The sequence below is a fragment of the Tauraco erythrolophus genome, chromosome 2 (assembly GCF_009769465.1).
Source record: "Tauraco erythrolophus isolate bTauEry1 chromosome 2, bTauEry1.pri, whole genome shotgun sequence".
NCBI lineage: Eukaryota > Metazoa > Chordata > Aves > Musophagiformes > Musophagidae > Tauraco > Tauraco erythrolophus.
In genome coordinates this window covers 32,778,635-32,795,615 of record NC_141466.1, presented here as the reverse complement: position 1 = coordinate 32,795,615, position 16,981 = coordinate 32,778,635, and the positions used below count along the sequence as shown (strand labels likewise).

The 16,981-nt window shown below is 40.3% G+C and overlaps 1 protein-coding gene across 1 annotated transcript; it reads left to right on the top strand.

The window, feature by feature from the left end:
• The first annotated feature begins 640 nt into the window (after window positions 1-640).
• MRAP2 (melanocortin 2 receptor accessory protein 2) lies at window positions 641-10,629 on the top strand. The gene is made up of 3 exons (XM_009988557.2): window positions 641-767; window positions 5,381-5,480; window positions 10,236-10,629. The coding sequence occupies exons 1-3, from the start codon at window positions 641-643 to the stop codon at window positions 10,627-10,629; spliced, it is 621 nt and encodes a 206-aa protein (XP_009986859.1).
• The last annotated feature ends 6,352 nt before the right edge of the window (window positions 10,630-16,981 follow it).

Here is a 16,981-nt window from a genome sequence, read left to right as displayed (position 1 = left end):
CCTCGTCCCTCTGAGTAGCAGTCTGCCCTCTGGCCTCTCGACTGTCTCCCACATAATCTGTGGAATCGCGACAAGTGCGCTCCATTTCACCATAATATCAGTTCCTGAAGGGTACCACTGATAACCAGCTGCCAGCTGGACTTGTGGATAATATAACCCTTTGAGTCTGGTAGTCTGGCCAGTTCTCCACCCAGATTTTCATGGCAGCATTCATCCTAAGCTGCTGAGGCTGGTGATCTTTGATATTTACTATTTTTGAGCTATAAAAGCAATATTCAATCTGAGAAGACTGGTTTTGATACTTCATATACTTACAGGCACCTCTGGAGGTGATTATAGGTTCTCTTCTTTCCATTGAAGAGAAGTTCTGCATTGACTGCTGGTTGGCCAGCCAAGACAGGGAAAGGAACGGGAGGGGATACGATAGCCTTGTCTGATGAGGCAGTGACACTGGATTTTAAAGAAACAGGTGAGAGAGGGCCTTTGTAAGCATGAGTGGCTGCTCTTGGGAGCAGCGAGGAGGAAGAGATCCCGTAAATAAGAAAGGTTTCTTTATCAAATCAAAAGATGCGCTTAGAAGTGTGTGTAGTCTCTATTAACGCATTTCGTATCCACAGGTATATATTTATTGAGGTGCAAGATGTCTGCCCTGAGGCTGATTTCTAACAGAACCTCCCAACAGGCCTTGTCGAACTCTGATTACACCTGGGAGTACGAGTACTATGAGTATGGACCAGTGTCGTTTGAAGGCCTGAAGGCTCATAAATGTAAGTTTGGTAGAGACATACTTTGTTGCAGCTGAGCTTCCCCGTCTTAAGGTTCCTGCTCTTCATTTGTAACTGATTATTGTACAAAAATACCCCTCTCAATTTTTTGGATTCTCTGCAATTAGAGCTATTACTCTGTTTATTAGATTATTACATTCGTTTATTGTTCTGTGTCTCTTTGTTGACTGCTTTTCTTGTGCATGAAAGAACTATGGATTTTTTGACTGTGGTAGAAATTTGTCAATACTGAGGAACATCACGCTATCAGGAACAGTTTATACCAGCAAATACAGCCACTGCTGCTTCTGGTGACTACTTGGTATCATCCGTGTTGCTTTGTTCTTGTTCCTGTTAATCCTAAAAAGGCATTGGCAGGCAGTGGTGGGCAGCCTTACTGCTTTTGTTTTTTCTTTGTAGAAAATAATTTTAAAGCTTTAAAAGATTTAAAACAAAAGAAGAAATTTCTCTTTCTGAAGAAACTTTCGTCATTGGGACTTTCTTCATAGAAAGAAAATTCAGCATTCTTCATGCTAAATTCAGCATTCTACTAATACTGGAGCTGTTTTACAGTAGCAGTAACAAGAGGAGGACAGGGATCAGAAATGAAAAATTAAGTAGGAATTAAGAGGAAATCTAACTAGGACAAGCTGGTACAGCTGGACTCACATTTATCTAAAATGGCTCTGACTTTTATGAAATGTCTTTCTTTTAGGGGAGATGGGTGTGAGTAAAAAAAAAAAAAAAGTAACAGAAACTCAGACTCCCTGGATGTGTTTTGCAAGGACTTTGCCAAAGAGAAGTAAACCATCTTGTTTCTTTGTGTGTGAGCTGAATATACTGTGAGAGGGTTTGAGCACCGGTCTTCAAAGTAGGGGGCAATGGTCTCCATCCAGTGCTGGAGTATCCAGAGTGGGATACATACTTTCTGCCTCATTCCTTGTGATGAGGATTCAGAGTGGGAAAGAGGAGTGCTTGCAGTGGGAATCAGTAGCCCAGAAAGGCTGATTTTCCTTGGCTCTGCACAGTCAGGAAGTTTTGTGGAGTTCTGTAAGGGTCAGAAGAAACTTGTTGAACTTCTTAATAACCTTTAGAAGAACTAAAGCAGAAGTTGCTTTTTAGCGTGAATTATACTTTACCTTTTTTTTCTCTCCAAAGTCTGATGATTACTGTCTGTATTTTTACACATTAGGTACTTGAAAAATGCAGGTTAGCTTTTATCATGTTTCTAATTTACATCCCATTCTTCCACTTAATCAGAGGCCAAACCTGATTACAAAGATTACTGATTACAGAGGTTAGCTGCAGTGTTATGTAAATGCCTTCTTTTTAGCTCAGTGTGTCAACAAGTGTGACGGGAGAAAGAAATATAAATGATAGTTAGCTCTGGATTGTGGAAGTTTCAGTGACAAAATGAGTCTTGGATTGCCAACGAAGTGATTGCCATGCTAAGCGTGGCAGCTCGGCTTCACTGTCTGGCTGTGCTGTCTGTAGAGCAGGAGGGTTCTGGACCACTCTTAAGAGAACGGGACAGAAGAAACAGCTGCTTTTCAGCTGGAACTTGATGTACTTATTGAGAGATTAACAGTAGTACGGAATCAGTGACCTAGGAGGTCCCTTCTGAGGTTTCAGGTTTTTTTTAACTGATAGATTGGAGTTGTTTCTGTTCACTCTGGTGTTCAGAGTGCATCCTCAGAGGGCTGAGTTTAACCTAGCAAAGGTACAGTCTGTGTCTTGTGTATGGCATGATATTTCTTGATATGTTTCTTGTTCTAGCTCTTTCCAACTGCGTTGAGACTGTTGAGGATTGTGGAGGCAATGGGGTCAGAGATTTAACTTCACTGAAATCCTAACCTGAGAAGGAAGGAGGAGAGATTACACTGGAGTTGTATTAAGAGGGAGACTGAATATTGACAAATCCTCGTTTTTTATTTATCGGCACTTTTTTTGGCCATGTAAAAAATCTTCACTTTCATAGCCTTTGGCACAGCTGCACGTAGGCTTAGTTTCAGCCTCTGCTGACAAAGATAAGTTTTGTAGAGGCAGATGTCACAAACAGTGAGGTTGTTGCTTTGTAGATGTATTACCACTTGGAAATACTCGATCTCCTTCAGGTATGTTCTTGTAACTTTTGTTGTAGTGGTGGAATTCAAATCAGTAATATAAACCGAGGTGAAAGCAATGAGAGGCTGCTTCAGTGATCTGGCTTACAATGTAAAGTTCAAATGGTGCCGTTGGCTCAGCCGTATGTTGTACAGTTGTGTTGTGAGCTGTAGTGAAGCCAAGGGGACAAATGGCCTGACCAGTTGTTGGGGAGGTGTGTGGTGCAGGGAGAAAATGTCAGTGGTACCACTGTGTTTAGAAAACACCAGCTCCTCCAGTCTAAGTACTGAAAATCAGAAGTGGCTGAGTAAGGCACTTCTTACGGCGCTGCTCTGAGAGCAGAAAGCACCTTTACGGTGGGATGGTCTTTGAATGCTGGTTGTTTTGTGTTGTGTTTTTTTGTTGTTGTTGTTTTCGTTTGTTTGTTTTTCCTTAGTTGATGATTTAAGTTTTGCAGCTTCATCAATATAATCTACGTGCATGTTTTTAAGACATCTTACTTGATCAGACTTTACATTCTGGCTGTTGATGCAGTTGCACGTCATTGAATCATGTCTGACTAATCGGAAGGTAATAGCTGTAAATGGTTAAATGGTGAATTTTTTAGCGGGAGTATTTCCTTTTAGATGCAATTTTGGGGTACTACAAAGTCTGGTAGGATGATAGACAGTCATGAGCTGTTGTGGATGAGTAAGGCCAACCACAAGATGCATCTTGAACTGCTGAATACAGGCTATACTTACAGAATGATACTGCAAATAATTTAGGGCTCATAATGCATGGAATTACAGAAATAAACTCATACCAGTGTGCTTTAAGCAAAAAGGAGTATTAAAAACTCTCCCCCTACCCTCCCCCATCATGGAGACCTATACTCGAACCACCCTCTAGTTAATTTTACAAAGGGTGTTGAGAGGGGGAGATGTGACAGAGAAGAGATGGAATAAACCTTGCAGTGAACAACTTGAAACTTAACCTCCTTAGCTTAACAGAGAAAGGGATTGAGGAGTGACTTAATTGTGATAAAGTATTTTCACAGGGAGAAAATCTCCAGTTGCAGCAGGTGCTTTGACTTCGCAGAGAAAGAACAAATGGTGTGAATTGATTTCCAGTTTCCAGATCTGCCTTTTAACATGAAAGATATTTCACAGTGGGAGTGTGATTAACTGTTGGGGTCAAGCACCAGGGAGCATAGCTGATTCCTTGTTTTCTGGTGTCTTTAGTCCTGTAGGAGACTCAACATGCTGCCTAAAGTTCTGTGCCGTGCTTGCTGCATTAGGTCAGAGAGATCATCACACAGCTCTACAGCCAGCGAGGATCTTTGAGGTTCAGTGGTAGCTGTGTAGTGAGGGGTTGCGGGTAGATCGGATACCTGTCCTGACCAAGACTTCCCTTTTGCATGTTTATATGTTGATTTTTTGAACTCTTACAGTGGAAGCTTTGAATATTTGCATTAAAAAAATGACTATCTGAAATGACAGGTTAAAAAGGACCGGTATACCATGGGTCCTGACCAGGTCATATTTTGGCTTGGTGCTCTGTAGCTTTGGACGATGCTTATCCATTGATTGTTGTCTGGAAATATGTTTGTCCCACTTGCACCTCTCAAGCTCAAATTGTGGATCAGCAGCAATTGCCGATCAATTTTGAAGTCATAAGTGGGCATAGGTTTGTTTTAAGTAGGACTGACAATTTATCTACAGGTCCATTTGCTATAAATGAGAAGAGTAGATACATTTTATGCACACAGGCAAAAAGCCACACTCTTCCCAATTGCTTCTATATTTGGCTATTGCATTGGTGTTTTCTTTGTAATTAACTCGTGGTTTGACATTTTTGTCCAAATCCATTTGACTCCTCTGACACTGTGTTGCAGTTTTCTGTATGCAAGTTGGAAACCCAAATTAAAAAAATATTCAAAAATGTCTTGTATATGTTGGTTGTTGATATTTGCTGAGGTAGCAGATAGTTTTGTCTGTGGTTCTGTTTATTTCAGAACCCTCTATCTTACCACTGAAAGAAAGCTAGAGCTTCCTAAACCGATGGTGTCAACGAAATCCATCAAAACACAGAAACCTAATGGTCTGGGGCAGAAATGATTTAAAATAGCAGGATTTCAGTTCTACAGGGACAGAGGTTATTGCTGAATATCAAATAATCCTCTCTTCTGAGTTGTAGCACAGAAGTTTTTTCCAAAGCAAAGCTTGGACATGGGCCAGGCATCACAAAGGGCGCTGCTTGTATTTTACTAATCAACAGAATTCAGTGTCTTCCCTCTTTCAGCTCGTTTCTGGTTTGTCCAGACATCAGTAAAACTTAGGCTAGAAATAAGAGCTTCAATGGCAGCTTTCTGTTTAAAAATAGATAAAGATAAATCTAATTGTCCTTCCTCTCTGCCATCCAGAAATAAGATGCAAAGACTTTTGGGATCTGCAGTCAATGCAGCATGTGGAAGGGAACTTTCTGCAAGTGCAGATGAAATACTGATCATCTTGTTTTCTCTTTTTCACCAGATTCCATTGTGATTGGATTTTGGGTTGGTCTCGCAGTTTTTGTTATCTTCATGTTTTTCGTCCTGACCCTGCTGACAAAGACAGGAGCACCACATCAAGAGTGAGTCTGAAAACTGGCATAAGAAATCCAGCCTGCTAAGTGGCGTGTTTGTTCTTTTGCAGCCCCCAGACAAGCAGTGACACTGCTGACATTTCACTGGCTCAGCACCATCCACTCCGTTCTTATGAAAGGGTGCCATCTATCTTTGTTTCAAGTAATCTTTCTTCCAAGCACTTCTAGAAGACCAATTCTGTAGAACTGTTATTAATGTGTTATTAATGTGTTATTAGAGGTGTTCCAGCCCTCGGATCATCCAGAGGAGGGCCACAAAGATGATCTGAGGGCTGGCACACCTCTGCTATGAAGACAGGCTGAGACAGTTGGGGCTGTTCAGCCTGGAGAAGAGAAGGCTCTTATTGCAGCCTTCCAGTACTTAAAGGGGGCCTACAGGAAAGCTGGAGCGGGACTTTTTACAAGGGTGTGTAGTGATGGGACAAGGGGCAATGGCTTTAAACTGAAAGAGGGCAGATTTAGATTAGATATAAGGAAGAAATTTTTCACTCAGAGGGTGGTGAGGAACCGGAACAGTTTGCCCAGAGCAGTTGTGGATGCCCATCCTTGGAAGTGTTCAAGGCCAGGTTGAATGAGGCTTTGGGCAACCTGGTGTAGTGGAGGGTTTCCCTGCCCATGGCAGGGGGGTTGAAACTAGATGATCTTTGAGGTCCCTTTGAACCCTAATCATTCTATGATTCTATGTATTATTATTATTATTAATGTATTTATATGTAATATTTATTAATGTAATATGAATGTAATATTAATATATTTAGCAGATATTCAGTAGGCATGCACTATGAGAAGGAAATAATAGCTGCACGTGTGCATTTTCATGCTAAAACGAAGTTGGTGGGTCGGCTGCCAAATAGGTGGCTTTAGATTACTTTTTTTCAAATAAATGGGGTCATTCTATGTAGGCTCATGTTATGAGGGCGTGGATCAGAGAAATGTGAATATTGACAGAGTATATACAAACAAAATGCAGTGCAGATGTTAAATTAAGGAAGTTAATTAAGAAAGTCTGGAGGGTTTCTGTGTGTTCAAGTCCAAAGGCAGATACTGGGAGGTAGATTCAGGTTGGATATTAGGAAAAGATTTTTTACCATGAGAGTTGTAGAACACTGGAACAGGTTGCCCAGAGAGGTGGTGGATGCTCCATCCCTGGAGACGTTCAAGGCCCGGTTGGATGAGGCCCTGAGCAACCTGATCTAGTTGGAGATGTCCCTGTTCCTTGCAGGGGGGTTGGACTAGATGGCCTTTGAAGGCCCCTTCCAGCCCTAACGATTCTATGATTCTATGCTTCTATGATTTACAAAATCTTCCCTTAACCCTGTAGCTCCCCTGCTGTCAGAGCGTCTTAGTTTCTGCTGAGAAATTCCAGTAGATGCTGAGGTACCGATCAGCCCACAGGTGTTTAACACCAGAGTCCCCTGAAAGTCACAAAGTAATCTTTTTTTTTTCCTCCTTGTTCTTTCCAGCTGATAAGCTTGTGCAGACCATGCCTTGCCTCAACTGTTTATCTGCATTTGCGCAGCACACAAGCTGTCAGTGTCCGTTCCTCTGAGAACGTTTGAACCCACATCTCCTCTCAGGCTTGTGCGCCGCAAAGTGGAAATAAAAAGCCTCTCTGGAGAGTGAGATTGCTTGCAGGCAGGTAGCAGTGATGAGAAGCTGATTGTGAAAGGCAGTTGTTAGTGCTTATCACTTCCGAAAGCAGCCTGCTTATCTCTGCTATTTAATCATGTGCAGACTGGCTCTGAAACTTCATGTAATAGCACATCTCTAGAGGTAGAGCTCTATTAGGGACGAGATGCATCTAGTGTGTACATATCGTGAGCCTCTCCTGCGCTCCTAAATCTTTGCTTCCAAGAGAAGGAAGCAGAGGCAGAAGAATTCAGCTTTCCAGAACTGACTTGCTGAATTTCATGGCTGGTATTTTTGCCTCCCTGCTCCCAAATTCAAGTCCTTGTAAGTGTTGGTGTGCTGCTTTTTTTCCCCGGAGATCTTGTTTCTTAGCTGAATCTGTATCCCATGTGAATAATATGAGAGGGGAAGAAGTGTTGAAGTCAAATGTACAACAAAGAGAATTTAATATGGAAATTTGTCAAAAGTTTGTACACTTGTGAAAACGTACTTTCAGGTAGCAGAGGGTTGTGGGCTATCTCCCACTGTTTCTGCTTTCTTCATTAATTTTCTTGGAACAGGTTGCCTAGAGAGTTTGTGAAACCTCCATCTTTGGTCTTCTACACCCAGATAACCTGATCTGAATTCAGAGTTGACCTTGCCTTCATCAGGGCATTAGGCTAAAGACCTCCAGAGGTCACTTCCAAACTGAATCTTGATATGATTTCTCTTCAGTTGCTGAAGAGAACCCAGTCATTTCCTTTAGGTGGTGTTTTGGTTTTTTTTTTTTAAACTTCCTGGCAGCTTTGGGAGCTGTGTGCTTGAATGCTTGCCCACTTACTATGTATGCTGAGTTGGCACCTTTAACAAATCTGAGCACTACTTTTTTTGAGATTTGGTAACTCCCTTTGTACAGTACTGGAAATAGAACATTCAGAAATATGCTAAGGGCAGTGAATACTGTTGTTTCCTCTTATTTTTGATACGCGTATATAAAAACTGGAGAACATAACTACCTGTAAAACCAGTGCAGATTGTGGTTTTAGTTTGCCTGCATCTTCTGTCTTTATCCCTGACTGGATTCTTCATGACTCATCATTTCATTAGAAATAGATCTTAATGGGGTTCCTAGGTTTTGGGAGAAAGCCAGCCTGATTGATGGATGTGTCTGACTTCAGTAAGTCAATTTGGCTGTTCTTCAAAGTACCATTAACGTGAGAGGTAAGTGTAACTGGGTTCAGATGGGTGAATCCAAAGTAGAATACTATGATTTTTCTAGTAGTGTGCTTTTCTTGGCTCAATATAAAGGGGTATGATAGCATGTACTTTTCAAAATTGTACAAGATGTTCAGAATTGGGCATGTTCTCAGATCAGAAGAAAAAGGTCATGATGGGGAAAGGTAGAAATTTAATTAGTTATGGGAATGATGCCCATTGCACTTTTGTTTGCTTGCATATTAGTATGTGTAGAACATTAGCTTGTGTGACAAAAAAATTTGTGTTGACCACCTTTCTGAATTTCTGCTTGAAAAGTACTCTCGTTCATTACTTGGGAGAAGATAGTACACTATGCTTCTTTCTGCTTTTTAAAAGGTCCTTAAAACCACGTTTGTGCAACAAATGCATGAGTCTGCTCATGTAACCTGTCTCTATACAAACTATTGGCTGGTGTAATCTCAAAGCTTCATGCAGCTATTGAGGCAGGTTGTACAACTACTTGCAGTAAAGGTGAAATGACAGGTTTTATTTTTTTAATATTATTTATTTATTTTTTAAGATATCAGTTGGTTTTGGTTAAGGATTCTGGGGTGAAATCCACTCAGAGAAATGCAGATCTACTGAAACAAAACATTCTACAGATAAGATGTATGTGTTTGCTGCAAACAGGAAGGTTTCTCAGGTTCAGGGTAGCACTTCTGGATTGGTGCTAAGGATCTGTTTAGATCCCCCAAATTCCCTTTGGGATGCCAAACCCTGCTATTTTGGAGGATTGGCTACTTTTTCCTTTCCATGGTTTGCCAACTACCCCAGGTCACTTCTGGGAGTGTTGAGAGAAGGGGTGTTTATAGAGGAATGCCAAGTGTCAGTCCCAAACCAGTATGCCCCTGTTAGAAAAATGGTCTGCACCCTGACGGTGCACTCAAGTCCAGTGTGCAGAGTCCAGAGCTTAATACTGAATCCAGAAGAACAAAGCCCAGCATCATAGGCTGGAAGATTCCTAGAAAAGGGAGTTGCAGTTAGTTCATTGGCAACTGCTTGTTTTGAGTGGTTTTCAGTATGTGTGATGCTCAAGGTGTCTGGCATTCACCTTCGTGCTCTCCTGTTGGCAGCTTCTGGGGCTCAGAGGGTCCTGTTGGCCCAAATATTGCAAAGGGGATTTGGTTGTCCAGGTGGCTGTGCTCCCTTCCACAGTAAAACTGGGGTTTCTGAGGCTGTTTCTCTTATTCTGAGTGTTCTGAAAAGAGAGGCACTATAAGGTATACTTGCATACTGTAATGAGGACTGTGCAAGTTTCTATTCTAGTTTAAAAAAGAATAATTCCTCCCCAAAATACAGAAAGATAGTGTTTGTGAAGTGTTAAGACTGTAAAGACTGGCAGTCTTTATAGTGGTTTTTAGTTCCAGCTCTTCTGATTTGGAAATCTGAATGTCATTGAGCGAAGTCAGTGGAAAAGACGGTCGGATGTCTGGACAACCAAGCACTCAAATTATGCCTTTAGTGACAGCAGTGTCTTAGAAAGATTTTCTCTATCAAAGGTTTTTCTCAAAGTGTTCTAAAAGCCATTTTTAAAAACTTGTTACTACTTGATACTACTTGATATCAAGAGGAAATGCTGAAGAGTATTTCTAAGCTCGTACAGTGAGCTGATTATTGAAGTATATTGATTACCAGAAGTGCCATTTAAGAGTGCTGGCATTGATAACTTATTCCCATGGAAAATTCTTACGACAAATCAAGACTTAAAATAGCTTCAGCAGAAAATAATAAACAGTGCTGGCTTTTAAGAGTCTGTTGTAGATAAACCGTAGAATTTCCTTTCTTCCTGATTGTAATGGTTACTGAAACCCAATTTGATGTTACGAACTCGAAAAGTTCTACTTTTGTGCTTACTGTGTTTTTCTTTTTCCTTCCCAGCAATGCAGAACCTTCTGAAAAAAGATTTCGAATGAATAGCTTTGTGGCAGATTTTGGAAGACCTCTAGAGTCGGAGAGGGTCTTTTCTCGTCAAATAGCTGAAGAATCCCGGTCACTTTTCCATTTCTGTATTAATGAAGTGGAACATTTGGACAAAGCGAAACAAAGTCAGAAAGGTCCAGGTCTGGAGAGTAATATCCACTTCCAGGAAGTTCCCAGGAGCAGTGGGCTGTTTGAGGAGGACCTAAATTGTCTTACAAAATTTAACATTCCTAACTTTGTGAACACTGAGCAGAACTCTTCACTATGTGAGGATGACCTCCTCATCTCAGAGCCACCAATCGTTTTAGAAAGCAAATCGGTCATGCAATCTTCCCATCGGATCCTTGACTGAAAAGTCTTTTACTTTGAGGTAAACATGCCTGTTACTGTCCAGTTAGAAGCCTTTCTTGGCCTTCTGGTATTTTGATAGAAGGTATTTCAGACCTGTGCTTTTTATTGTACATAAGACTGGCTGTGCTGACAAATCTCAGTTTAGACAAGAAGTGCAACACTGAATGTTTTACTCTGATGCCTTCCGTGGTCTAAACCTTTTGCCCAGCATTATTTTTGCTTCCCGTTTTGTTTTGTTCTTTGTTTTTAAATGGATGCTTATGTCCAGCTTCTGAAGGATACCATAATAATTTGTGGGGACTGTGAAGTCTGGAGCCTGGCACTGGGAGGTGTACGAAAACTCCTCAGCCCAGAAAAGTCTAAACCTCAAATTAAGACTAAAGTAAGGAATAAACAGGCAGCCCCTTGGGAGGTTCTGCAGTTTCTGCCTCTCCCAAAAAGACACCTGAAACTGAGCAGCACAAGGGATATCTGCTTGGCATGAACTTCAGCTTCTGTTTCCTACCTGCTTTTTGGTGCAGGTTAAACCCAACTTACAAAGCTTCCAGAGGGAATACCTTGCCTATGAAATTGTTTTGTCACAGTCTTTACAAAATGCTACCATCACCTGCTGCTGAGTAAAAGCAAATTGGTGCCTGTAATTACAGCACCTCTGGCAGCTGCCCAGTGATGACCTGGAATTAGTATTCTACACACAAACAGCTAAATCACAGGAAATCAGACAAAAACTATTCTTCTTTTGCCAACAGAGTTACTGTATGCAAATGGCGGTGGTGTGTTAAGCTAGTGTTATGCTTTGCTTGCAGGCTGAACCTTCCTATGCTTTTTGGCTCTATAAATGGCCCTTTTTTTGACCAGTGGGCCAGTGAAGGGCTAGCAGGCTCTGACTTGTTGAGAGGACCAGCTCCAAAAGCATAGCTGAGCTGTGCTTGCTCCATTTTCTTTTTGTACTCAGCTGGGATGGTGTTGCAAGCACAGCTGTTCTCCCAGGGAAAGGTTTGTTAAGGAATTGAATAGGTGTAATTTTAACCTTTATTTTTTGAGAGAAGGAACGAGGCTCTGAACCTTAACCGTTACTTAAATTACGTTTCAGCTTTCTTCGAGAGATGGGTAACTAATAGCCAAATGGTTTTAGAGCAAGCACATAGGATGCAGAGAAACCAGGTTCAAATCCTTTGCTGGATTTGGAGTAAGAGTGATCTGCAGGAAGTTCTTAACTGGAATGAAACTAGTGGATTCAAGATCCTGGGCCTAACTGGGTTTTCTTGAAACTAACCTGCTTTGTATACAACATGTTTGTGTCAGTGAAAATATAGCAATGCCCTGTTGTTAAATGTTCTTCAGCCTCTTAAATGCTGATGAATTCATTCTTCCTTCACCTGACAAATGGAAAAAACAGCTAAGGGGTTGTGCATTTAAAGAATACCAGGAGTGGGGGAAACCTCTTGTTTTCCTCTCCTGTGCCCTTAGTATAAACCACTTACATCTTAGATTTCCTGTTTTCAAATGTAATTCTCGCACTACTTCCTCATGTTTAAAGTAACAGGATTATACTTAAAAGAAAAGCAGAGACTGTTAAAAACTAGCAGATTGTTGTTGAAAATAGTTCCCAAGAGAAGGCTGAAGTGAACCCTTTTATAAATGAGCACAGTCGCATGGGCTGTGATGTAAAGTGTCCAGTATGCTGCTTCAGGTGCAGAGCAGGTCTCCTTTTACAGTATGTTCTTAACCAAAAGTATGAAGGCTGTAGCTGTGGACTTTCCTTTTCTCTTCCCAACTTCAGAAATTTGGGAAATCGGCCTTCTGAATGTGGCAACTGCTTCCTGCTGAGGCATCTCAAACAACTGTTAGCTACCTGATGGTCGAGCTTTGTCTGAACTGAAGCTTAATATTGCTCTTGCTAAGAAGCTCTGGGACTTCCACTAAATGGGGCTTTTATAGCCTGTTTCTGGATGAGTGAGCTGCCTTCAGTGGTGTTTGAGCTAGTCTTTTAAAATTTTTTTCCTTTGCCATGCTTGAAAACAGAATTGCTACTTAAACGAGGAGAAAATCTGTATAGAATCCCTCTCCTCTGCAATTGAGAAATGAAGTTTATTTTTAAAGCATTTAAAACTAGATTCAAAATAATGCAGGTCTGGTTTTAGAAAAGAAAAGTTTGCTACTTTCCATGGGCTAAACCTAAGCTTTTCTTCCACTACCTTAAATCTTTGTGGCTTTTCCTTCAGTGCCTAACTGCTACTTTGGGGAGAAAGGAGAAGTAAGTATCCATGTGTATGGATGCTGGTGACACTTAATGCCTAGATGAAAGTTATTTCATAAAATGATCAAGGGATAATGCCGTCTTACCTTACAACACATTTGAATTGTATTCTTAGTGTCCTTCTGAAGCATGTATTAATCCTGTAAAGGCATTTAAGTGTGTGGTTCCTGCTTCTGTTCCTCCCTGATGGTTCTACTTTTTCCATCTTACCTCCCTTCCATCTTTCAAGTCCTTCACACAGCTTTTTACAGAAAAACAACCTGGCAGTCCCCACTGCACAGCTCCCACGTGACTTCAGAAGCACTGTGGCAACAACACAGTCTCAATTCAGATTTTTGCTCTGCCTCTGCGTTAGAGCAGAGTCAAAGGTGAATGCAGAAACCTTCTGCAGTCTTCAAAAGCAGTTATTCTAAAGCTGTTCTTTATTTCTTTTTCCTTTTTAAGAACTAATAGACGTCATGTTTTGCCTCAAGGGAAAGGGGATTGGTATAATAACCAGCTTTACAGAACATGTTTAAAAAATTTATCTTTGTTTCACTGGGAAGTGAATAGAAAGTGTTTTGACCAGGGTAATCCTTCAAAATGAATAACTGGAATTTAATGGTTTGTTGAAAATGGAATTATTGCAAGTTTTCTTACTGCTTGAGCTGTTTCAGAGCCTCTTCTCAAAACTCACTATGAATGCATCACTTGTGCTGGATTTAACTTCATGGAGAGTTCCCCTAAGATAATTACATATGTTTCTTTGCATAAACATATACTGTATTCTGTAAGAAAACACTTACTCTGTCAAGTTACGTATTCCAGTTTTCAAAGGTGAATATTTGTGAAATGTTCTTCTGTGTAAACAACTTTTAGCTATGTACCTTTTTTTTAAAAAAAATAAATAAAAAAAAATGCCTGCTCACAGAGAAAAGAGAAAGATAAAACCATAAACTTCTCTACTGGAATCCAGTGATGTACAATCTCTGAGGCTAAAAGGTGAAGCAATGTGTATTTGTCATGCAATTTAGTATTTATGTGCCTGAGCTGCAGATCTTCAATACTTTAATACTGATGTTTTGTGCCACTCTGATTAAAAGAACTCCACAAACCCCTTCACAAGCTACTGGCAAAGGAGGAATTCAAGTGTACTTTTCCCCTTCTACTCTGCCCCATTGTCCTGGCAGTGAAAGATGACAAAGCTAAATAAATCAACTGGAGATACTGCAGAGCTGGACTGTACTTATTAGCCTCAGGTACTGACATGTAGCAACATGGCACAGAGTCTTTCACCACATGTTCTCCAACAGGAGAAAGAATTGGAGGCCTGTGCTTTCTTATTTTTGGACATGAGGTATGTAGTTAGCTGAATGAAAGGCTAAACGTTATGATTCAAAGAAGTCAGGGCAGCACTTGATGCTTGGCCACCCTTCCTTGCACAACTCCATTTGCACAGCAAGTGCTAGTATACAGATCTGTTTTCATTTTTTTTTCCTAGAATAATAGGTTAAATACTGGCTACAGTAACAGACTGCAAAATGTATTACGTACTATCAAGTAAAGTCTTCATCCATCAACCTATTTAATTTGTTACATGAACAATTGTGACATGTATTTCAGAAAACCTGAAACAGAACACACTGCTTGTCTCTGTCACAAATGCCATGATGAGATGTGATACTGTTCTGCACACCCTGTTTTATTCTCTTGAAGCAAATGTCTTCTCTGCAATCTAGGTCACTGAGCCACGCAGCCAGCTGCTCACTTGATTTCCTAAAAGCTTCAAACATGACAATTCAAATTACTATACTCCAGCTCCTTTGCTGTAAACAAATGAATTCCAGCTAAACATAAACATTATTTCTTTGAATCACTGACTTACAGTTCTTTTAATCCATTCATTATAATGGGTTCTGGAAATGCATGATGAAATAGTATGGCATAAGAAAAGGAAGAACACACAAGAGTGTATCACTCTATTAAAGATCCCACTGAAATCCTCAGTGGAATACAGTAAGAGGTAATGACCTCTTTTGTCAGCTTTTGCTGCATTTTGGGGTATTTTTCCCTTTCTGTACTGTTAAGACTGCTGGAAAGTCAAGAAGTAATAACTTTAGCAGAGAAGTTAAAACTTGGACCTTAGTTCTCCAAAAAGAACACAATTACTACAGCCACTGAAGACCAGAGATAGTCTGTTACTCCATGTAACTGAGTGTCCACTTCATGGTAAATGCCTAAAAACTGAAGATTGTGCTTCAGTGGACCTACAACTACATAAATATATTTGAGAACAAAATATAAACCATATTATAGCTTACAGTAATGGTAGATAATACTGTCCCTACTGAGTAAAATAGCCTCAAAGAGAGAATTTAATTTGAGATTCAATTCAAACTATGTGAGATACCACCATTTGCTGAGAACTGAATATAAGAATTTTAAAAGGTATTTGAATGAACTGCCTGAACACTAAGGCAACCCCCTCTTGGTGACCTAAGGGTTATAGGGAAGAGTTTCCAGCAACCAGAACTGCTTCCCCTAGGCTCTCCTGTCTAGGCAGTGCCCTAGCATACCTACATCCAAGACCTGGTCTCTCTGGGAATGCAAGGGTTACTGTAATTTAAAAAAATCTCACTTCAGGTCACACACTTGAACACAGTGTTACATGTATAGCAAATTGTACAGGAACTAAGTGGTAAGTTGGAATTATTAAATTTTATCCTTTTTATTTGCAGAACAGTCCCAAATCAAGAAAATACAGCATATTTACACAGAGCTGATATTTTATATACAAAGCACTATTGTATTTATACATTTCATGAATACAGAGTAATACTTCATTATTGGGGACAAAACATCCCTACTAAACCCACTGAAAAGATCTGAATATGAAACAGCCAGCCAAGATTACAATATTAATTGCCAACTGATGATTTTCTTTTTGTATCCTTATGTATGTGTATACACTGTCTCTCACTTTATGTTTGTGTGTGTGTGTATGCTCAAAAAAAAATAATCCTTGCACTGTTGATTACTGTCTGTGCCTGTATGGCAGAGTTTGTTACACTATTTTGTTCTTTATGCATGCTCAGTCACATGCTTGTATGAGCCAAAATGCATGTTGACTGCTGCTCTCTGAAGAAACACGATACATAAATACATATGACTTAACTGCTAGCTACAAAATAGTGTAACAAACTCTGCCATACAGGCACAGAATACAGTGTAGATTGTACAAAATTACAAGAGGGGACCTGAAGAGCACATTCTAGCTTTTATCTTCCTTTTGCCCTAAATAAATATAGCTGACTGAGCTACAATCTCAATATATGTGCTGTGGAATTCTTAAGGACTTGCAGTGCTGAGACTTCAGTAATTCACTGATTTCCTTGAAAACCTGTCCTTCCAGCCACTGAACAGCTATCTATCTAGAATTTTCTTTTCATGTGACTTAACTGCTTCTCCTTTTCCTATCCTTTTAGCAGCAGGTTTTTCTGCTTTTTTACAAAAAGTGTAATTATGACCCTCATCTTCCCTCCCCATTCTCGTCTCTGGAGCAAGGCAGCCCCTGGGGGTTCAGTGTTTCCTAAGGCAACATTTTCTAGACCACTAATTTTTCTTTTCCTTCCAGTTGGTCCAACATATCCCTGCAGTTGAGCTTTAGTACATTGTCTTCACGTTTAATTAGCCTCTTTATTCTGTAAAGATCATTTATGAAGATGGTACTCTGGCAAATCTGGGACAGCCCCTTGTGAAAATCTTACTCAATACAGCCTTCCCTTTAAAAGGGACACCAATAACTACCCTCACACTGTATTTTACAGCCTTTTTTCACATCTGCCCCATAACAATTCAGCGAGACCACTCTGCCATCATTCTTACCAGCACAGTTGGAAACATCTACAGAGTAAACAAAGAATAGATTAAATTTGAGCATCACCAGAGAACTCCTGCTCTGCTCGAGCCCCCCAGTCATTCACAAAGTTGAAAGAGGTCTTAAAGATAAGGGAAAGAACGTTTTATGAATTGGAAGGAGAGAAGCAAAAGGTAGGAAAAAGGATTTTCATGCCCTACCGAATTAAAATAACTCTAGACACTAAAAATAAAAGCC

What these genes read in the sequence shown, in the direction of transcription:
- MRAP2 (XM_009988557.2), top strand. Translation starts at nt 641, where the DNA reads ATGTCTGCCCTGAGGCTGATTTCTAACAGAACCTCCCAACAGGCCTTG. An exon ending in AGGCCTGAAGGCTCATAAAT is followed by an intron (nt 768 to 5,380) that starts GTAAGTTTGGTA and finishes CTTTTTCACCAG; the next exon opens with ATTCCATTGTGATTGGATTT. An exon ending in ACAGGAGCACCACATCAAGA is followed by an intron (nt 5,481 to 10,235) that starts GTGAGTCTGAAA and finishes TTTCCTTCCCAG; the next exon opens with CAATGCAGAACCTTCTGAAA.